This window comes from Vitis riparia, chromosome 1, assembly GCF_004353265.1.
Source record: "Vitis riparia cultivar Riparia Gloire de Montpellier isolate 1030 chromosome 1, EGFV_Vit.rip_1.0, whole genome shotgun sequence".
NCBI lineage: Eukaryota > Viridiplantae > Streptophyta > Magnoliopsida > Vitales > Vitaceae > Vitis > Vitis riparia.
The window spans coordinates 15,537,217-15,560,259 of record NC_048431.1 but is presented as its reverse complement, the minus strand read 5'-3'; the positions used below and the strand labels follow the sequence as shown (position 1 = coordinate 15,560,259).

Here is a 23,043-nt window from a genome sequence, read left to right as displayed (position 1 = left end):
TAAAACTATGTTATGGTTATTATATATACTTCTCAGACATATGGTAATGATAAAAAGTGGGACTAGCCATAATTAACACTCAATGGGGACAGCTAATCCTAATTTCCAACAGGTGACTTAAGCGTTTTCAAGAAAATTGAAAAGCCATATACAGAAGTGAAAAAACACATGTTCATAAAATTTTGGAGCAGAAGGCATGGTTCCCCAATTTGAAAAATCCCAAGTCAACATAAAATTTGGTCAAACTGAAGTAAGTTATGAGTTCATCAGCTTGAAGCAACTTGGGGGCATATTGTACCGTTCTAATGTGAAAATAAGAACCTCTGGCCTGTGAAAATAAAAAATAAGCATCCCAAGAAGTGCTATCCAAAACCATTGTTGGAAAAAAAGGAAGGGATCACAAATTCAGTTTTTCTGTTGGAAAATTGTTGGAACATAATATCAAGTGAACTATAATATGAAACGGGAAAGGGGAGGCCCAAGGCCTGGCAGATCTTTGTACATTTCTTTCCTAATTCAAACATCAATCATAGGTCATGGGAGAGAGAGAGAGAGAGGACGAGAGAGAGAGAGTGGGAGCGAGGGAGCGTGAGAGCGCGTGCGCCGGCGACGACGATGAGAACGGCAAGGCGAGCCGGACGCGAAGCTTCACGGTGGAATCCAAGACCTTCGAGCTTGCCCTGGAGGTTAAGAAAGGGAAAAGCCAGATTCACATCGTGGAGAAGAAGCGGGGGGTAGAGTCATGGGTTCGATTAGGGCTGGAAAGCTTAGGGCTCTTTAAGGAGGGTTTAAATCATTGTATACGAGACGAGAAAGAAGGGAGATGGGAAAAGGAGTGGAAAGATAGAGGCAAACGGTTTTCATTGGTTCGGGGTTTCAACAGATCGAGTGGTTTCCTAAGGTTGGGGGTTATGGATTTGGAACGAAAATGGTATTACATCTTCTTACCGAGAGGAAGGAGAGATAAAAGAGGATGGAAGGCTATGGCGGAGATGGTACGTCAAATGGAAGAGATAGTTGGTAGAAGGACAGATTTGCAGGAGGTAAGGACTGTCGGAAAACTTACTCCGGCGAAATCATATGTAGAAGCAGTCACGAGATCAAATCGGGATGGCTTAAACGCAGTCAAGATGAAGGTCTCTAAGGAGGAGATTGCGGGCAATCTACAGAAGCTGGAGCATTGTCTTGTCGCGAGTTGGCCCAACAAAAGGGAGGAAGACGATCTGGAGAGGTTGGGAAGTCTCTGGGCAAAGTCTTGGGCCTAAAAGGCAAGCTAGGGCTGGCCATGCTGGAACGAGGTAAGGCTCTGCTGGAGTTTGAAGATCTAAGTGAGGCACACCGAGTGGTCTCCTCGGGGAGCAGACTGATGGGAGGAGTCCATTTAGGGTTGGATCCATGGAATCCAAAGATGGGATGTCGGGCCGAGGAGGAGATGGAACAGGAAGGTTGGGTTAAAATCTTCGGTCTTCCAATTTCGCTTTGGAGCCTGGGGGTTTTGAAGAAAATAGGGGAGGAATGTGGGGGATTTGTAGATATTGACGAGCGCACAAGGTCGATGGGGGAGATTCAATGGGCTAGAATATTGGTCAAAATCAGAGGAGATTTTAGACCAAGTATGTTAGAAATCAAGGTAGAGGAAGAGGTATACACTGTGGCATTGTGGTGGGAGGTTAGGCCGATGGTGAGACGGCTATCTTCTGGGTCGGACAATAGAAGGAGAACTGAGGTCAGGGGTGAGTTGCATTCACGCGCGGGGAAGCGCGTGGGGAAGGAATTGGTAGTCGCGGGAAACGAGGATCTGCATCTGCCAGATGATGGGAGTGTTTTGCAGGAGAATGGGCCGGGTCTAGGGCCCAGGACCCTGATCCATGGTCCGGTAATCTGGGATGGGGTCTGTCCAGATGGTAGAGTGGCTGGGTCGTTTGCATGTGACCCAAGTATGGGCCTTTATGAATTGCAGAAAGAGGGTGGACTGTCCAAAACAGATGGGCCTTTGGGCCAAAAGTTAAAAAACAAATCAAAGGTGGCTGGTGATTCAGAGGCAGGCCCAAGTAATTGGGCTGCTGACCTGGGCTGCTATCATGAAGTTGAGGTGGAAGGCCTGGTAAGGAAGGGCCCCACTGTTCCACTAAAGAAGGATGGTCTTCTGGGCTGTTTTAGATCCAGAAAAGGACCCATTTCAGAGGATCCTTTGACGAGCTGGATGCCAGGGGAGCCTAGAAGGGGACAGAGGGATGAGGACTTGTCAAAGACTGATCGAGAGTTGGAAGAGGAAGCTAAAAGGTATGCCCCGTTTTCCCATTCTAAAGGACAACGGGTTATGGGTGCTCCTCTTCTTCTCTTTTCTAATTCTGATTGGGCTTCGGAGGGGGAGTCTTTCGATCGCCCAGGGGGAGTTGTGGAGGAATTAAGGGGGGACATGTCATCTTGGTTAACAGTTTATGAGGGGAATGTGGAGAATGAAATTGAATCCTGGAAGTTGGGAGAGGACAACAAAACCAGAGACAAGATTAGGGGCAAGGAGGGGAACACTGGTGTCTCTGGTTCTCAAGATACCGAAAATGAGAAAGAGGATTTATGGGAGGAATGTAGCCTAGCAAGATTTAGTCAATTTTTGGGATTCTCTACGGAGGGGCTGGAAAAGGAGATATTGAATTTTCTTATTAAAATCAGAAAGAGGCGGGAGAAGATTCACAGCAAAGAACTTTTGGAAAAGTCCAAGTTTGAAAGGGAGCTAAAGAGGCTGGAATGTTCTGTTAATTATGAGGGGGGGATTAAGCAGAAAGGACCTTCTCAGGGCAAAGGGAATCAGTTGATAGTTTCTCAATGAAGCTAAAGATTATAAGCTGGAATGTGAGGGGAGCTAATGACAGCTCTAAGAGGAAAATTATTAAGAATTATATAAGGAAATAGAGGGTGGATCTAATGTGTATTCAGGAAACCAAGATTCAGGTGATGTCGGAGGGTATTGTGAGAAGTTTGGGTTCGGGGAGATTCTTAGACTGGAGAGCTCTAAATGCGGAAGGGACTGCGGGTGGCATTCTGATATGTTGGGACAAGCGGGTTTTGGATATCCTGGATTGGGAGGAGGGTCAGTTTTCCTTGTCTTGTAGATTCAAGACCATAGAAAATGGGGCTATTTGGGTTTTTACGGGAGTGTATGGTCCCTTTACCAAAGTGGAAAGGGAGGGTATGTGGGAAGAACTTGGGGCAATACGAGGCCTTTGGGAGGATTCCTGGTGTCTCGGTGGGGACTTTAATATCACTCTGTTTCAGCAAGAAAGGAGCAGCCAAAGAAGAATCAGCTCAGCCATGCGGAGATTTGCAGAGATTGTGGATGATCTTGAGCTGGTGGACCTACCCCTTCAGGGGGGAGAGTTCACATGGAATGGGGGGCTCAATAATCAGGCGTGGGCGAGACTAGACAGATTTCTAGTTTCCCCCAGCTGGTTAGATCAGTTTAGTGGAGTCACTCAGGGCAGGTTGTCTCGGCCAATTTCTGATCATTTTCCAATTGTGTTGGAGGGGGGTGGAATAAGAAGAGGTCCAACCCCGTTTAGATTCGAAAATATGTGGCTGAAGGTTGAGGGGTTTAATGATATTGTTAGAAACTGGTGGCAGGGAATTGATATCAGGGGCAGCGCTAGCTATAGGCTGGCTATTAAAATGAAAGAAATTAAAAAGAAGTTGAAAGAGTGGAACAAAGAGGTTTTTGGGAGGCTGGAAACTAGTAAAGGCTCAGCCTTACAACAAGTAGATTTTTGGGATCGGGTGGAAAATCAGAGAATCTTGACTGTGGAGGAAGCTGAGTTAAAAAAGGAAGCTAAAGATTCCTTTAAGAAATAGGTCCTGTTGGAGGAAGCACATTGGAGACAGCATTCAAGGGAGATTTGGTTAAGGGAGGGGGATAGAAATACGGGGTTTTTCCATAGAATGGCAAGTGCCCATCGAAGAACCAACGCTATGGACAGAATTAAGGTTAATGGGGAGTGGCTAGTAGAGAGCAAGAGGTGAGAGAAGGAGTGGTGAATTCGTTTCAGCAGTTGCTCCACTGAAGATATGGGCTGGCAGGCGGATATTGGTAGAGTTCAGGTGGGTTGCATCAGCCAGCAAGAAGCAGAGAGTCTGGAAATCCCATTTGCAGAGACTGAGATTTCACTCGGCGCTGATGGAGATGAATGGGGACAAAGCCCCAGGCCCGGATGGTTTTACTGTAGCCTTTTGGCAAAATGCTTGGGATTTTGCCAAAGAGGAGATCATGGAGATGTTTAAAGAATTTCATGAGCATAATTCCTTTGTTAGGAGCCTTAATAACACTTTCCTGGTGTTAATACCTAAGAAAAGCGGGGCTGAGGATCTTGGAGACTTTAGGCCTATTAGCCTGTTGGGGGGCTCTATAAACTCTTGGCTAAAGTCTTAGCTAATAGGCTCAAAAAAGTGATTGGCAAGGTGGTCTCTACTGCTCAGAATGCCTTTGTAATGGGAAGACAAATTTTGGATGCGTCCTTAATTGCTAATGAGGTGATAGATTCGTGGCAGAAGAGAAAGAAAAGGGCCTTATTTGCAAATTGGATATAGAAAAAGCTTATGACAGTATCAATTGGAATTTCTTAATGAAAGTCCTTCAAAAATGGGATTTGGGATCAAGGTGGTGGGATGGATGTGGAGCTGCGTGTCCTCTGCCAAATTCTCTATTCTTGTCAATGGAGTGCCAGCTGGGTTTTCCCTAGTATAGAGGGCTTCGACAAGGGGATCCTCTATCTCCTTACCTCTTTGTTATGGGAATGGAAGTTCTGGACGTCCTTATCCGGAGAGCGGTGGAGGGGGATATCTTTCAGGATGCAACATTCGGGGTGGTAGTAGAACCTCCTTGAATATTTCCCACCTATTCTTTGCTGATGACACGATTGTGTTTTGTGAGGCAAACAAAGAGCAAGTTTCTCACCTAAGCTGGATACTTTTTTGGTTTGAAGCGGCTTCGGGTCTTCGAATCAATCTAGCCAAAGCGAAATTATTCCAGTTGGAGAAGTGGAGGATATTCTTGAGTTGGCAGCTGAGTTAGGGTGCAGGGTGGGGTCTTTGCCCTCTCAGTATTTGGGCCTTCCCCTAGGGGTTCCCTCTAGGGCCTCTTTTATGTGGGATGGAGTGGAAGAGAGGGTCAGGAGGAGACTTGCGCTGTGGAAAAGACAGTACATCTCCAAAGGGGGGAGGATCACTCTCATAAAAAGTACCTTGGCTAGCATGCCATTTTACCAAATGTCTATTTTCCGAATGCCGAAGTCTGTTGCTAAGAGAGTGGAGAAAACCCAAAGAGATTTCCTATGGGGGGGAGGAAACTTGGAGGGAAAAGTCCACTTGGTTAAATGGGATGCGGTCTGCACAGAAAAACACAAGGGAGGGCTAGGAATAAGGAGAATAGCCACTTTGAATAGAGCTCTGCTGGGCAAGTGGATTTGGCGGTTTGCTTGTGAAAGGATAATCTTGGAAACAAGTGATCATTTCGAAATATGGGCAGAGGTTTAGGTTGGAGGTCAAAGAGGGCTATTGGGGTGGTTGGAGTAGGGGTCTGGAAGGAGATTATGAAAGAAGCGGATTGGTGCTGGGAGAACTTGGCTTTTATAGTTGGGAAGGGCTCCAAAATCAAATTTTGGAAAGATAGTTGGTGCACTGACACTCCGTTGTCCCAATGCTTCAATCATCTTTTTGTCCTTGCTGTGAATAGAGATGCTACGATTGAGGAGATGTGGGATCAGGATTCGGGTCAAGGAGATTGGAATCTTGTCTTTGTGAGGGCCTTCAATGATTGGGAGTTGGATATGGTTGGGGAGCTGCTTCATACTTTGAGGGGTCATAGGCCCTCCATGGAGGATGATTCAGTTATGTGGAGACAGGGAAGAAAGGGTTTGTTCAAAGTCAAAGAAGCGTACAGGCTGCTAGACAAGCCTAATGCCACAATATTTCCCGCAAGGAGAATATGGGTGGATAGGGTGCCAACTAAAGTATGTTTTTTTGCTTGGGAGGCTACGTGGGGGAAGGTGCTTACTCTGGATAGACTACAGATAAGAGGGGTGCAACTCCCAAACTGTTGTTTTTTGTGTGGTTGTGCAGAAGAGAATGTAAATCATATTCTTTTACACTGTATAGTGACTAGAGCCTTATGGGACATTATTTTTGGGTTGATAGATGTTAAGTGGGTCCTCCCAGAAATTGTAAAGGAGACTCTTATCTCTTGGAGGGGCTCATTCGTAGGGAAGAAAAGGAAAAAGATTGGGAAATCCATTCCGTTATGTATTTTTTGGACGGTTTGGAATGAGAGGAATAGGTTAGCCTTTAGGGGGGGTGAGTTGAATATTCAGAAATTAAAGAATTATTTTGTCTGTAATTTGTGGAATTGGGCCAAAGTGTATTTAGGTGAGGAGTCTTTCTCCCTTATAGGTTTTTTGGAGTGGATAGCTTCCACTTAAGGGGAGGTAGTTCTCTTTGGTCCTTTTTCTCTTTTTGAGGCTTTTGCCGTTTTGTATACTCCCTGTATGCTCTGTGGCGATTAGCCTTTTCTAATGCATATCCAGTTTACTTATCAAAAAAAAAAAAAAATATGAAACAGGAAAGGGTCTTAGGTTTTATGAACTCTGACAAGCAGATGACTTGGTTATCAGATGACCAACTTTGGGATTTTAGTTTGGCAGTAGTTTGATGTATAAGATGAAACTTATAGCATTCCTTGCGTTTTTTCAAAGACAATGGTCAACTTGCCCTGTGACTTTACTTGCCCAAGGAAGAAATGCAACAATGTACAATCAGATAACATAATTTTTCAAGAATAGCTACTTATCAAAAATAAATAAAATAAAAAATAATTTTTTAAGAATAGCTGCATTTTTATTTTTTTTATAAAGCAATTGCATTAAAAGTACCAAAAAGCATTCCATTGAGGATGGTATTGGGAGGAATGCTTGAAGCAGAGATGAAACGTGGTAAAAGCTGATTTACTGTGGAGTCAAAGTCCTTTGAAATTTCAGTGGAGGTGAGCAGAGGGAAGTTAAGAGGGGTTATTTTAGAGAGAAGTAAAGGATTCTCTTCACAGATAAGGTTTGGAGAGCTCAGTCTGTAGTGTTTGTTGGAAGGTGTGGAGGATTGGTGCAGGGAGGATACTGGTAAGAGGCTCGTGAATGGATGGGAGGATGGGGAAAGGAAGTACAGGTTAGAAAAACGACCTAATGAGGTGGGCAGATTCATTTTATGCTCAGTTTGGGATTTGGAAGCGAAGAAGTTTTGTCTGGTGTTCTTGGAGGGTAAGGGGTTTGCTGGGGGCTGGACTACCTTGGCAGAGAAACTTGGCAGCCTTGGCATTGTCACTTGACCTGATTCAAGGCTTGTTACTGGCTCTGGTGGCACTGGGAGTGAGAAGAGTTGCTGTGATACTGTGGCAAAAACAAATCTTTCTTTTGCAGAGGTGGCCAAGTGAAGGTTGGACGTTTTGGAGAGGCTGTCTGGGTGCAGTTTGGGATGTGGGAAACAAGGGCGAGGGTGGAACAACTTGGGTGGTGTCTGGTCGGGCAATGGGGAGAGGTTTCCGGGTCACTTCCGGAGCTTGCTTTGATGAGAAGTTGGGGTGCCTTTCAGTGGAACCTGAAGGGGGGTTGAATGTTGCTAGGCTGGGGGTGGACCTTTTCTTTTCGAGTTTGAGAACAAAGATGAGGCAGAAAGGGTACTGCACAGGGGGATTCAACACTTTAAGGAGAATATTCTGCACCTGGAAAGGTGGGGTGGGATGCTTCCGAAAAAATGTACACGCCAAGGAAGTTAGGGTTAGGTTGGTGGGTCTCCCACTGCACTTTTGGAGCAGGGATGTGTTTAGGAAGATTGGTGACTGTTTTGGAGGGTTCTTGGCGGTGGATGAAGATACAGCCAGTTTTTCTCATCTTGAATGGGTGAGGGTGTTGGTGAAATCAGAGGGAAGAGATTTTCCTGGCTCACTATAGGTGGTTGTGGGTTCATCATGCATTGCGATCCAGTTGTGGTGGGAGGTTCCACCATGGGTGTCAGCTGTGGCACCGATAAATAGTAGAAGAAGGGAAGTGGGAGAGCTCAAGGGTGATATTGTTGCACATGCTGGGAAGAGCATGAGTTGGGGACAACCGTTAGTACAGTCTGAAGGGGAGATCATGTCGAGTGTGGGTGGAGAGAGGTGCAGTAAAGTTGTGGTGATCTCCAACGTCTATGAGAAAAACACTACCGAAAGTCCTTGGAGAAGAGATGGGAAGAGGAGCCTAACTAGTGGGCAAAGTGGGACATCAATCAAGGCTCCTGCTTAGACCTTATAGGGAGGGTTGGGGCTTATTGTGATGGGCCTTGATACTGTGAAGGAGAATGATGGGTCGAGCCTTTCCTTTGCTAACCTTTACTCTATGGACGGGACCTTGGAAGAAGGGGAGGTATGCGGGCTTTGGTCAGCTAAGACTGAGAGACCACTTGTTAGGCTTGTTATTAAGGTTTTGGATCGGCCTAAGGGTTTCCAGTCTTTAAAAGGGGCTAGGGCTTCTGGAGAGCCCCTTAGTGGGGGAGACTTGGTTAGAAGAGGAGTTTTTCGAGGGAGGAACGTGCCAGGATTTAAAGTCAGGCAAGGCGCCAAAGCTCCGACATTCTCCGCCAACTAATGAAGCCCTTCTGGAAGAGGTGTCCAAGTACTCGGCTGACTCCTTTCAGCCTTCTTTCTTCTTAGGGGGGTGGGATTCTCCTTCTTTTTCTATTTTGGAAAGGGCCTTGGTTGTCGTCAATAGCAACATCGATGGGGGTGTGGACAACCCCATTGCAGTTGGGGAGACGCTTGTGGACTCATTGAGAGTTATCCTAGCGGATAGGACGATGGTGAGTCAACAGTCTTCTTCGGAGGTGGGGGTAATTGACGTAGAAGGGGGGACTTTGTCAACAGGGGGGATACGGGGAGGTATGTCACCTGCCAAGGAATGGGACTCAGTTCGTTGAAATTTAAGTTATTTGGCAAAGTTTAGCTAGGCTTTGGGTATGCCCACTAAGGGGTTTGAGGGGGAGATTTTGAATTTGATGAATAAGATGAAAAAAAGAAAAGAAAGGAAGGAAAGTGCGAGTGTTAGGAGGAGGAATAAAGATGCCCTCCTAGGTTTGAGAGAGAGTTGAGAAAACTTGAATGCTCAATCAATTACTGTGGAGACAATGTTTCAAGATCCAAATGAATATATGAATTTTATCGTGGAATGCTCGAGGGGCAAATGATAAGGAAAAATGGAAGATTATTAAAGCCTTAATTAAGTCTCAAAGGGCGGATATAGTGTGCCTTCAGAAAACAAAGATCCAAGAGATGAGTGTTCAAATAGTACACAACCTCGGTATGGACAAATGTCTATAATAGGGTGCAATGAATTTGAGGGGTGCGGCGAGAGGAGTTCTGGCGTTTTAGGATAATAGAGTGCTTCAATTGGTAGGAATGGAGGTGGGTAATTTCTCCATCTTGTGTAGGTTCAAAATCTATGAGGATGAATTTTGTTGGACTTTTACAAGAGTCTATGGTCCTACAAGGAGGGGGGAAAGGGAAGACTTCTGGGAAGTGCTAAGGGCAATTAAGGATCTTTGGAGTGATCCATGATGTGTGGTTGGCGACTTTAATATGATCCAATTTCCAAGTGAGCGTGGCAAAGGGGGTAAATATCAGCAACCATGAGAAGGTTCTCTAAGGTAATTGAGGTAGAGTTCAAAGATTTATCATTGCTTGGAGGCCCTTTACTTGGAGCGGAGCCTGAATAATCAAGCTAAGTCAAGACTAGATCACTTCATCGTGTCCGAGGGTTGGGAGTGTCATTTCAGTGGGGTTGTGCAATGTGCTCTCCCCAAACCAATATCTGATCATGCCCTTATTCTTCTATATGGGGGTAAGATGAGGAGGGGTCCGTCTTCTTTTAGATTCGAGCTTATGTGGTTGAAAGAATAAGGCTACAAGGACTTGCTGAAAAGCTGGTGGAAAGGATACAAGTTTAGTGCGTCTACAAGCTTCGTTTGGAGCAAAGTTGAAAGCTTTGAAATTGGACCTGAAAAACTGGAATAGAGAGGTGTTTGGAAAAATTCAATTCAGAAAGGCAATGGCTATGGAACAAATGGCCTTTTGGGATTCTAAGGACAAGTCTTGTTCTCTATCTTTGGAGGAGATGAATGCCAAAAATGAAGTTAGGGAGGAGTTTAAAAAATGGGTCCTGTTGGAAAAAATCTTTAGGAGACAAAAATCAAGGGAAGTGTGGTTGAAAGAATGGGACAGAAATACCAGGTTCTTTCAAAGGATGGCTAACACCCACAGGAAAAGGAATTTGCTGACCAGAATCAAGATAAATGGGTCTTAGATCACACAAGATGTTGATATCAAGAATGGGGTGATCCAAGCCTTCCAACTGTTGCTCTCTAATTTGGGGGATTGGAGGCCCAATTTAGATGGGTTGTAGTTTGAGAGGTTAGGGGTGCAGGAGTCAACAAGGTTAAAGGAGCCTTTTTTAGAGGAGGAGGTGTTTATGGCTTTAATGGACCTTAGTGGTGAGAAACCTCTAGGACCAAATGGTTTCCCAATGGCTTTTTGGCAATTTTCATGGGATTTTGTAAAGATTGAAGTAATGAGTTTCTTTAGGGAGCTCCACAATCATGAAAGTTTTGTGAAGAGCTTGAATGCAACCTTTTTGGTTTTAATCCTAAAGAAAATGGGGGGGAGGGGGTTGGGGGGTGCAGAGGATTTAAGAGATTTTAGACCAATCAACTTGGTGGGCAATTTGTATAAATGGTTGGCCAAGGTGTTAGCCAATAAGCTCAAAAAGGTGGTTAGAAAAGTGATATGAGAGGCTCAAAATGCTTTTATGGAGGGAAGGCAAATTTTGGATGCTTCACTTATTGCTAATGAGGTCATTGACTCCATTTCGAAATATAATTGTTGTGGCATTTTATGAAAGCTTGATATAGAGAAAGATTATGATCATGTGGATTGGATTTTTTTTGCTTTTGGTTTTGCATAAGATGGGCTTTAGTGAAAGGTGGATTGGGTGAATGAATGAAAAGGTGCATATTTACAACAAGCTTCTCTATTTTGGTCAGCGGCACTCCAACTGGTTTCTTTCAAAGCCCTAGAGGCTTAAGACAAGGGGATCCCCTCTCACCTTACTTATTTGTTGTGGATATGGAGGCACTCAATTGTTTGATAAAAAGAGCAATCAATGGGGACTTCTTAAAGGGCTAACAAGCAAGGGGTAAGAGTGGAGAAAGGGTGAATATTTCTCATTTGTTATTTGCATATGACACCTTAGTCTTTTGTGAAGCCTCTAAGGAGCAGATGACATATCTAAGCTAGTTGTTAATGTGGTCTGAGGTCATATCAAGGTTGAAAATAAATTTGGATAAAAGTGAGTTAATTCCAGTGGGAGAGATGAACAATATTGAGGAGTTGGTTCCTAAGCTAGGTTGTAAGGTGGGTGAGCTTCCTTCCTCTTATCTAAGTCTCCCATTGGGTGCCCCATCTAAGTCTATAGCAGTTTGGGATGGTTTGGAAGAAAGGTTTCAAAGAAAATTGACCATGTGGAAGAGAAAATACTGACACGAAATATGGGATGAAAAATAATAAGTTTTGTCTATTAGATTGACTATACACACAGTTTATATAGGAGATTACAGGAGAAGAAATAAAAAACAAGAGACATAATAGAAAACTAGCTTATTCCTAAACTAACTTATTCCTAAATCATAAAACTATCTATTTACATAAATACGAAACTAATAAACTATCTATTTACAGAAATAGGAAACTAACATAATAGGAAAATAATTCTCCTATTCTATTTACAGCTCAACACTCCCCCTCAAGCTGAGAAATAGATGTCTTCCATTCCTAACTTGAATACAAGATCGTGAAACATTGAACTGTTCAGCCATTTTGTTAGGATATCAGCTAACTGATATTCTGATGGAACATAGGACATACACACTACTCCTTCCTCCAATTTTTCTTTGATGAAATGCCTATCAATCTCAATATGTTTTGTCCTATCGTGTTATATAGGGTTATGAGCAATATTGATAGTTGACTTCTTGTCACAATAGAGCTTCATAGGACCATCCCACTTGATTCTCAAATCATCTAGAATAATCTTCAGCCAAAGTAGTTCACACAACCCTTGAAGAATGGCCCTACACTCTGATTCTGTAGACGACCTTGCTACCACATTCTGTTTTTTACTTCTTCATATTACCAGGTTACCTCCAAGAAAAGTACAATACCCTGTAGTTGATCTTCGATCCACTAGGGAACCTACATAGTTAGTGTCGGTGTATGCTTCTAGAGCAAGAGTATTGTTCTTCTTGAACAAAATTCCTTTCCCGGGGTTGCCTTTCAAGTAATGCAGCACCCTGTAAGCAGCTTGAAGATGAGGTTCTCTTGGATCATGCATGAATTGACTGATCACGCTCATTGAGTAAGCGATGTCTGGCCAAGTGTGAGCAAGGTATATGAGCTTACCAACCAACCTCTAGTACATTCTTTTATCCACCCTAGTTCTTCTTTAGCTTCTCCCAACTTGTGGTTTGGATCCATTGAGGTAGAGATTAGTTTACACCAAATCTTCCATGTTTATGCCAATAAATCAGTCACATACTTTTGTTGAGAGATGAAGATCCCTTGTGTGGAATATGTCACCTCAATACTGAGGAAGTACTTCAGTTTTCCTAGTTCCTTTATCTCAAACTATGTTGCTAATCTCTACTTCACTTCATACTTTTATCTCTCATCATTTCCAGTCACTATGATGTCGTCAACATAGACTAGAAGAGCAGTTACTCCCCCTGCAGCCGAGTTCTTAATGAAGAGAGTGTGGTCACCTTGGCTTTATTTGTTCCCAGACTCTTTCATGACTAATGCAAATCTCCCAAACCAAGCCCTAAGAGATTGTTTTAGCCCATAAAGGGCCTTTTTCAGCTTGCACACCTTGTTACCTGTGTTTCCCTCAAATCCCGATGGAATGTTCATGTAAATCTCTTCATCTAAATCACCATAAAGAAATGCATTCTTAACATCATACTATAGGAGTTGTCAATTGTAGTGGGCAGCCAGTGACAGCAAGATTCTTATAGTATTGATTTTTGCAACTGGAGCAAAAGTCTCCTGATAATCAACTCCATAAGTTTGAGTGTACCCTTTAGCTACCAATCTTGTTTTATGTCTCTCAAGAGATTCATCAGTCTTATATTTCAGTGTGAAAATCCACTTGCAATCAACAATGTTTTTCCCTTTCAATCTTTCAACAATCTCCCATGTTCTATTTTTTTCTAATACACTCATCTCCTCTCTCATAGCATCATTCCATTCCCTTTTTGTCAATGCCTCAGAAACAGTGTTAGGGATGATAGTGGTGTTTAGACTCACAATAAAATTCTTGTGGGCTGGTGATAGATGTTTAAGAGACGCATAGTGTGATAGTGGATAGAGTGGTCAGTTAGTGCATTCTCTGATGCCTTTTCTGACAACAATGGGAAGGTCTAGGTCTAGGTTGTCTATTGAGTTAGTGGAAGTTTCACCAGGTTGTGTATGTAAAGGTGGGTCTAATCTTACCGTGATTTCATTCCCAGGGTCTGAGTTGGATTCTTGGACACGCTTTTGTTCTGGAATGCCCTTTTTCCTTTAATACACCTTAGGAAATTGTGGAAAATTGCGAGTAACACTGGCTGGAACAGGGGATGACACGAATTCAATGGTAAAATTGGGTGACTCGGGTGTGATTGAATCAGATGACTCAGGTTCTTCATCACCATGGGTTGAGACATGAGAAAGATCAAGAGGTTCAAAGGACTCATAAGGACTATCTTCCATCATTGAAATCTCCCTCTGAAGAGAGGACTTGGGGAAAAAATGTTTATTTTTTGTGAAGGTAGCATCTGCAGAGATGTAAAATTTTCTGGCTGAGGGATTGTAACACTTGTATCCTTTTTGAGTGGATGAGTAACCAAGGAAGACATATTTTATGGCTCGGGGGTCTAGCTTGTCTCTATGTTGGCTGTGGACATGAACAAATGCAGTGCACCCAAATACCCTAGGAGAGAGCCCATTTGAGGTTCTGAAGTGTGGATAGAAACTCTTAAGTATCTCTGTGGGGCTTTTGTTGTCTAACACTCGTGAGGGAATTTTATTTATCATGTATGTGGCGGTAAGAACAGCTTCCCCCCAATAGGACTTAGGAACATTCCCTTGAAAGAGTAAGGCTCGGGTTGTGTTGAGTAAATGCCCATTTTTCCTCTCGGCTACCCTCTTTTGTTGGGGTGTATTAACACATGATGAGTCATGGAGAATGCCGTGTGATTGAAAATAGGGTGACAAAATCTGGTTGAAGTAATCTCTAGCATTGTCTGTTCTAAAGCTTTTTATTTTAACCCCAAATTGGTTTTGAACCATTGAGTGAAAATTAGATATAACAATGTTAACATCAAATTTTTGTTTAAGAAGAAAGATCCATGTAACCCGAGTGCAATCATCAATTAAAGATACAAACCAACGAGCCCCAAAAACATTAAGTATAGTCAAAGGACCCCATATGTCACTATGAATCAAATGAAAAGGATGAGAACTTCTTTTATTGCTAATAGGAAAAGATACACAAGTATTTTTTGTCAATTCACAAGTTTCGCAATGAAATTCAAAAATATCTAATCCTTGGAACAAATGAGGAAACATGACCTTTAAAACCCTAAAAAATGGATGACCTAGACGTAGGTGATACAACCAAATGGTATCTTTATTTGAAGAATTGAGAAAAGACAACAACAAATTATTACTAGTTTTTTGAGATGATTCAAGGTGGTAAAGACCGCTCCTTTCCTTAGCAAGTCCAATCCTCCTCCCCGAGCCTTGTTCCTGAAAAACACAATAAAAAGGGAAAAAAATAGCATAACATTTAAGATCATGGGTAATCTTTTGAATGGAAATAAGGTTGGCCAACAATTTTGGTACATGGAGGACATTTTTAAGAATAAGGGTAGGTGTGATGTATATGTCTCCAAAACCTGCAACGGTAGCTAAAGAGTCATTGGCCACTACAATTTTCTTGTTACTTGGGCTTGGGGTATAGGTATGGAAAAGTTGAGATTTGGAGGTCATATGGTCTATGGCACCGGAGTCTATTATCCAAGAGTCATCATAAACCTGTGTAAGGCATTTATGCAAAAAGAGAGTGAAGGTGTACCTGAAAGAGCCAAAGAACAAGTTCCAGTAGGTTTGTTAAGGGATCCCAACAAGCTTCTCAGCTTCTCCATTTCTTCACTATTGAACCCGCCTGTTGCTGAATTTTCCTCAGTTTTTTGGGCTGCTCTACCATGTTTGCTTGAGGCCTTTGTTGCCCTCCACGGTTTCCCCATTCATGACTTGGTGGTTTACCATTCAACTTCCAACACTTCTCTTTTGTGTGGTTTGGTTTCTTGCAAAAGGTACACCAGAGATTGTCCTTGTTCTCCTTCCACTGATTGTCTCTACCTAAGTGTTTAGGCAGATCATTCTTTCCTTGCTCTGAATATTCTATTTTTGCAACTAGGATTGATCCATTCAAGGTTTGTGGTTCAAGCATAACACTCTTTCAGCTTTCCTTGCCTCAAATCAGTGCCACCACCTCATTAAAGCATGGAACCTCTTGCTTGCCAAGAATCTAGATTCTCACTTGATCAAATTAGGGGTTAAGCCCAACAAGAAAATCATAGACTCTATCTTGTTCAATGAAATCCTTTAGAACAGCGGCATCCTCAGGACATTTGGTTTCTATCACCCTATAATGATCAAGTTCTTGCCACAAAGCTTTCAATTGATTGGCATATTCAGTAACTGTTTTACTTCCCTGTTTTGCAGCAATCGTCTTCACCTTAACCTCATATACTTGAGCCGCATCTCTAGCTTTTGAATACGTCTGTTGGATTGCGTCCCAAATATCCTTAGCCGTAGCCAAGAACATACATGTGTCGCTAATCTCAGGAGTCATAGAATTCCACAGTCACGCCATAATCATAGAATCTTCTTCATCCCATGCTTCAAAACAGGGATCTCCTGGTTTCAGTCCTGTACCCATAAGATGGTTGATCTTCCCTTTCCCTTTCAACATAGTGCAAACAAGTTGAGACCATTTAAGGTAATTTTTTCCATCCAACCTATACACAGCCTGAATGTTTTGCAATTCCCCGGGTCGTTGAGATCAAACAATCTCCTCCGATTGTGTTGTAGTAGTCGTCTCTGTAACCTCCGACATATTCCACAAAAAAAAAAAAAACCGATCTCTTGGGAATTAAGGCAGATCGCGAAACACAAAAAAAAAAAAAAAAAAAAAAAAAAACAAAAACAAAAAACAAAAAAAAACAACAGCAATGAAGGCTGGTAAAAGAACACGTGAATAAAAAAAAATCCAACTATGAAGGCCAGAAAAATGGCTATGAAGGCCAAAATGATGCCCAAGTCTTAAAAACCTACAGCTCTGATACCATGACACAAAATATGGGATGAAAAATAATAAGTTATATCTATTAGATTGACTATACACATAGTTTATATGGGAGATTACAAGAGAAGAAATAGGAAACAAGAGACATAATAGGAAACTAACTTATTCCTAAATCATAAAACTATCTATTTACAGAAATAGGAAACTAATAAAACTATTTATTTACAGAAATAGGAAAGTAACATAATAGGAAAATAATTCTCCTCTTCTATTTACAACTCAACAAATACATCTCCAAATGAGGGAGAAATACACTCATTCGAAGCACCTTGTCCAGTTTGACCATTTATTTTATGTCCTTGTTGTGCATCCCAAGGATGGTTTGATTGAAATCGGAGCAGATTCAGAGGGACTTTCTTTGAGGCGGTGGGGTTGTTAAGCAGAAAACACATCTAGTGCAATGGGATACAGTTTGCTTTGACAAGAGGAAAGGGGGGCTTAGGAGTGAAACATCTTTCCACACTCAATAAGGCTCTTCTGAGCAAGTGGAATTAGCGTTATACGAATGAAAAGGGGGCCCTCTAGAAGCATGTTCTCAGTGGGAAGCATGGGGAAGAAGGAGGGGGTGGTGTTCTAGGAAGGTGAGGGAGGGGTTTGGTGTCGAGGTTTGGAAAGCTATAAGGAAGAAGTGGGAGCTTGTGAGTGGTAGAATCTCCCTCACTGTGTGTAATGGACAAAGGGTTAAATTTTGGGAGGACAAGTGGTGTGGGAATGGTCCGTTGTGTGACTCTTTTCTGTCATTATTTGTCTTAGCAAGTTCTAAGGATGTGAGGGTGGAGGATCTGTGGGATTCTTCTGTCCCTGGGGAGGGGGGTTGGAGCCCGTCTTTCTCTAGACCCCTCAATGATTAGGAATTGGGAAGTGGGAAGTGTGAAGAGGTTTCTTTCATGCTTGAATAGGATGAGGGTACACAGAGACAAGGAAGATAGGGTGCTTTGGAAAGACTAAGAATGGGAAGTATATTGTGAAGTCGCTCTATATGGCCTTGGAGCCGAGGACTTCAATTTCTTTTCCTTGGAGCAACATATGGAAGGAGTGGGTGCATCCTAGAGTCAGTTTCTTCACTTAGGAGGCAACTTGGGGAAAAACCTTGGCTTTGGATCAAGTCCAGAAAAGGGGGTGGTCTTTAGCGAATAGATGTTTTTCATGTCATGTAAAGGAAGAATCCATAAACCATCTCCTTGTCCATTGTGTAAAGACAAGAGTCATGTGGGAGTTACTATTTGCCCTTTTTAGGGTGTCTTGGGTCCTACCATCGTCGATTAAAGAAACCCTATTGGGGTGGCATGTGTCATTTGTGTACAAGAAGCGCAAGAAGGTGTGGAAAGCAGGACCATTATGCTTGTTTTGGATAGTTTGGAAGGCAAAAAATAAAATTGCCTTTGAGGGGAAAGTGCTCTCAATCCAAAGGCTAAAAAGTTCTTTTGTTTATTGTCTTTCGTTGGAAGCAAAGGGGTGTATAGATGATGTTCCTCTAACTCTTGTGAGCTTTCTAGATTGGTTGGGTCCTTGGTGAGGATGGGTTGGTTTTGTTCCTTTCTTTTTTTTTTTTTCTTTTTTTTTTTTGTAACTTTGGTTTTTTGTGGGGGTGGTTGGTGGTAGTTGTGTACATCTTGTATACCTTGGGCTACTATTTTGGCGGCCCTTTTTAATATAACTTCCTTTTTATCTATCAAAAAATAAAATAAATAACCCCTAAAGATACACAATGTATACAAGGCCAAAAAAAGGAGGGATAGACAAAAAAACCAACACCCCCGCTTCACTTATAGCCCATCCAATCTATGAAATCTAAAAGGGACAAAGAAATTGACTCTATATATACCCTCACCCACTCCAAAAATATGTACATGAAAGAGCATAAAATCGTGTGGTATGTTAGTTCAAAATCTTCAAAAGCAAGAATACCTACATTTTTATTCATCAAAAAAAAAAGTTGTATTTTAATGTCTAGACTGTTGGAGAGCTAATGTATCAAATCCTAATAGCTTAAGCTTTTAGAAAAATTGGTATCCAACATGGTGTCAAAGCTAAGTTTAGTCGGAGGGTGTTTGAAGCTTATGTTTTTTGAGCAAGTTGATTTTGATCTTTAATATTGGAAGATCATGTGTTTGAACCTCAAGTTTATTTTCCCAATTAATTGTGCAAGTTGATCTTAATCTTTAATAGCTAGATTAATTTGGCAGTGGTAGTTTGAGGAATAAAACCATACTTATAGCATTTCTAGCACTTTTTCAGAGACAGAGATCAACTTGCCCTGTTAAGCATACTTGCCCAGGGAAGAAGTGCTACAATGTACAATCAGATAACATAATGTTTTAATAATAGTTTCATTTAATATCTAGATTAATACCTCTAGCCAGTGCTCTAACAATTTCAAGATTGAGTGTTGTAACCTGAAATAGCAGAAACAAATAAAAAGATGAATATGGGCCAGAATAAGATCCCAATTCCAACAGTTATATGTGAGAACCACGTGACCGACTAAAACTCGATTGATGAAGAATAATAGCATCTGAAATAAATTAACCTAAGACCTTGACTGGATGAAATAATGCCAGTAGAATAATACACTCAGGTGTCTGATTTCCAAAATTCAGAGTCCAATAAATGAAAACAAAATTCCATATTTGACCCACTTTCTAACATCACCATTAGTTTATCCCATTCTTTTCTCCTAAACCATGAAACATCCAAACATCTACAGGAGCATAAAATTTTGGTATATTCCTGAAAAATAAAGAAAAGAACATCAGGAAGAACTAAAGGACCAAGCAGAAATCTTACAGAAATGCGTGTCGCAACAAACCCAGCCTTGACAAGAGGTTGGTTCAATCCTCCTTTATGAACTCCAGATTTGCTAGCCTGAAAGTGCCCAAAAGAACCTGAACCAGTAACAGAAGTATAAATTGAATCATTAGACATTTGAAAAACAGGGGGGGAAGGGGGGGAAGAAAAAGAACCATGAGAATCACTTGATTATTAGCTCTTAAATCAGAGAGAGGCTAATAGCTTACATTGCTCCCATTGTTTTCTTAGGAACACAAAAAGCACCAATAGAAGACAAACATCTCACATAGAAAATGCCAATGTTCATGTTTTCTAAAAAATTAGTTAAGTTGCCAGTCCTAACTCATACAAAGAGGAAAAGAAAAACCATAAGCTAATAGCCCAAATTCAAATTCAAATTCAACATCTCCAATGTTGTTGATCAGAAGAGACTTTCTAGCTCATACCAAAACTAACTGACCTGCTCCATGAACAACAATAAATCTGTCGGAGTCCAACAATGATTGATCACTAAAATCATCCACAGTAGGTGAAGCTTCAGAGTTTCCAGGTCGCTTGCTCCAATCCATCCCACAAATCTTCACAGAAGAAAGCCCTGAAATCATTGCCTGTCTCAGCTGTGATGAAACTTTCTCAAGACTTTCTTCATTCATCTTCTCTATTTCATTTTTGCAGGTAATTGCTGCACCTCCTGGACTACAGAAAAAAGGCTTGTATAACTAATCTGCATATATCAAGAAATTTTTTTACATTTACTTTTTCATCTCTTTTCCAGGTTATATAATTATTCCAGTTAACAAATCATGCTCAAAACCATCTACCCTCCTTTTGGACCTTAAAAAAAGTTGTCTCAGTTTTTAGAAAAGTGAAAAACTTGACTTAATTAAGTCACCATTGAGTGGAAGTTTAAGCTCCCTTGATTTCCCAACAACTAAAACTAAAGATTTAAGCTTAACTTTTGCTTTCCTTCTTTTTCTCTGAAACCATACGACGACATCTGGATAGCAAATTGCAAAATTACAATCAATTCGTTTCAACTTTAATATCAGAATCTGTTGACTCATGCTGCATCAACTCCATCGAGATTCTCACCAAACAAACAAAATTAAAACCTGGGTATAACTTTTATGGCTTGTAATTAATATAATGTACGGATAAACTTAATTGTAAAAACCTAAAACCGAAGCTATCCTTTCTATGATTGATGAAGGCAATTCATACTTCAAAGGAAAACAAAAGGAAAAAAAAAAAAAAGCCAAAGGGGTCAATTAAGAAACTAAAATACAAACTCACTGAGCTCACAATTCTTGTGCCCTACTACGTAAAACCAATCAAGAAGTGTTTCCAGCTAGTTGAAGGGAAAACATGGAAAGTGCTAGATGTTCAGTTAGAGTTTGATCAGCAATATGGAAGTAATGATAAAATAAAAATAAAAAATAAAAAATAAAAAATAAAAAAATCTAAGCATAGGATGCAGATTGACTGAAATCTGATGAAATTATATACAGAGAAATAGGAGTGACTAATTGAAGGAGGGCGCATGAGATTAAACAGACCAAGCTTAACGATGCACCGAATCGGTTTGATTGGGCAAAGAATTTGGTTGCTGTTGTTGTTGTTGTGGGAGATGCCATCATCCATTTTTCGAGCTTTCTGGCTTTCTCAGATGCTTAGTCCTTGGAGGCTGAGAACAGCGCTTTATAATATAACTAAAAACCCACCTCAAACCACCGCAGCTTCTCCAGGCTTCTGGATGTATTTCTCTAGCCCCTGATATTTGTGTTTGGAATCCAGGAATTTTGGTACTCCCGCACAACTTCTAAAGGATTCGGGTGGATACACTTGTGCACAATTATTTTCTGTTTAAAAATAAAATGAAATAAAATAATAGTAACTGCTACTCTTTTTCACGCATATTTTGAAATCATAATAATTTTTTAAAACAGTATTAAAAAAAATTAAAGATTCTAAACCGTCTTAAAAAAACTAAGATTCTATTTAACCATGCGACTTAAAGATGGTTTTATATTTTTAAAAACAATTTTTAAAAACAAAATGAAATATAGAAAAGTTTTTAGAAAACAAATAGAGGTTATTTTCACTCATTTTTAAAAACAAAAGAAAAACAAATAAAACTGAATATGATATTATTCTTTCTCTCCATAAACTACTATTGACACTGGAAATCTTAAAATACGATTTTCTTTTAAACTACATATATTTTTTTGAATTTTTTTTAACTTCTCTAAAAAATTTTATTAAGTAAATAAATTTAAAATCAAATTATACTTTATATATAAAAGTCATAGAATTCAATAACATTAATAAGATATATATATATATATATATATATATATATATATATATATATATAAATTTCAAATTAAGTAAAATTTAATCAATCGAATTCATTAACAAATTTAATAATTTTTTAAAATAATTTAAAACTCAAAGAGTAAACCGATTAATACCATAAATTTATGGACAAAAATTGATCTTGATTGACTATATTGTTTCTATTTTACATAAAATCCCTGTCTTTCAGTTTTTTTCACTAGGAAAATGAATTTCAAATTAAACAAAAGTTAATTTGTTAGATTCATTAATGAGTATAATTGTTTTGAAAAACAATTTAAAACTCAAACAATGAAGAAATTAATAGCAAAAATTTATGAACAAAATTTTGTTTAAAACGACTTTATTGTTTCTCTTTTAAATAGAATCCTTATTTTCCGATTTTTATCACTAGGCAAATAATTTTCACATTAAACAAAAACTTAATGCGTTGGATTCATTAACAAGTTTAGCAATTTTTAAAAATAACTTAAAACTCAAATAATGACCTAATAAATACTAAAATTTTATGGAAAAAATTGGTTTAAAATTATTATATTATTTCTCTTTTATATAAAATCATTATTTTCTTTTTTTTTTTTTTACTAGACAAACAAAATTTAATATATTTGATTCAAAAATAAGTTCAATAATTTAAAAAAAAAAAAATTGAAGCTCAAAATAATAAACATATTAATACCAAAAATTTATTTAAAAAAATGGTTTCATAATGGCTCTATTATTTTTTTTCTACACATAATTATATTTTTATAAATTTTCTCACTATAAAAATGAACTTCAAATTAATCAAGTGACACTTGTATTGAATTTATTAATGGGTTTTAACCATTTTTAAAAAATAATTAGGAACTTAAAAAATAGATTTAATCATTAAAAAAAATAATAGATCAAAATTGATATATTATGAGTCATAACTTTATTCTTTTTCCTATACACACAAATATATTTTTAAAATTTTAAGAAAATAAATTATAAATTAAGTAAGATATAATTAATAATTTAAATTCTTTAATTAATTGATATTAATATTAATTCTATAGGGACGTGTTTTGATAAACTTTTATGAGTGATCCAATGAGAATATAAATCATGTTTAATTTTCATTAGTTATATCAAAAATGAAAGATTGTGTTTTGGGTGTTAGGGCTTTGCATCCATTTGGATTCTCGGCATGGACTATTTAGGAACCAAAATTGTAGGATAATGTAGACATCTCTTTTTGGACCAATGAACATTTGTCTTTTTTATTACTATTATTTTATTGCATTTTAAGAGATTTTATTTTAGCTTTTCCTATCACCATTGAGGAGCACCCAAGGGTGAGCTAGGTATTTTGATTTGAGTAGCGAGAAGAAGCAAAGAAAAGACCTAC

The 23,043-nt window shown here is 39.8% G+C and overlaps 1 protein-coding gene across 2 annotated transcripts in view; it reads right to left on the bottom strand.

The window, feature by feature from the left end:
- Window positions 1-21,134, bottom strand: part of LOC117912870 (isopentenyl phosphate kinase) — a 42,762-nt gene extending 21,628 nt beyond the window's left edge. Inside the window, exons 1-4 of one of the 2 annotated variants that reach the window (XM_034827640.1) lie at window positions 20,873-21,134; window positions 19,777-20,007; window positions 19,314-19,411; window positions 18,880-18,922 (exon numbers count right to left, since the gene is read on the bottom strand). In XM_034827640.1, coding sequence (XP_034683531.1) covers window positions 18,880-18,922; window positions 19,314-19,411; window positions 19,777-20,007; window positions 20,873-20,957 — 457 coding nt within the window. In that variant the 5' untranslated portion in view covers window positions 20,958-21,134. Of the gene's footprint in view, window positions 1-18,879; window positions 18,923-19,313; window positions 19,412-19,776; window positions 20,013-20,872 lie in introns of both variants that reach the window. The other variant, XM_034827648.1, reaches the window with a different exon arrangement.
- Between the last annotated feature and the right edge of the window lie 1,909 nt (window positions 21,135-23,043).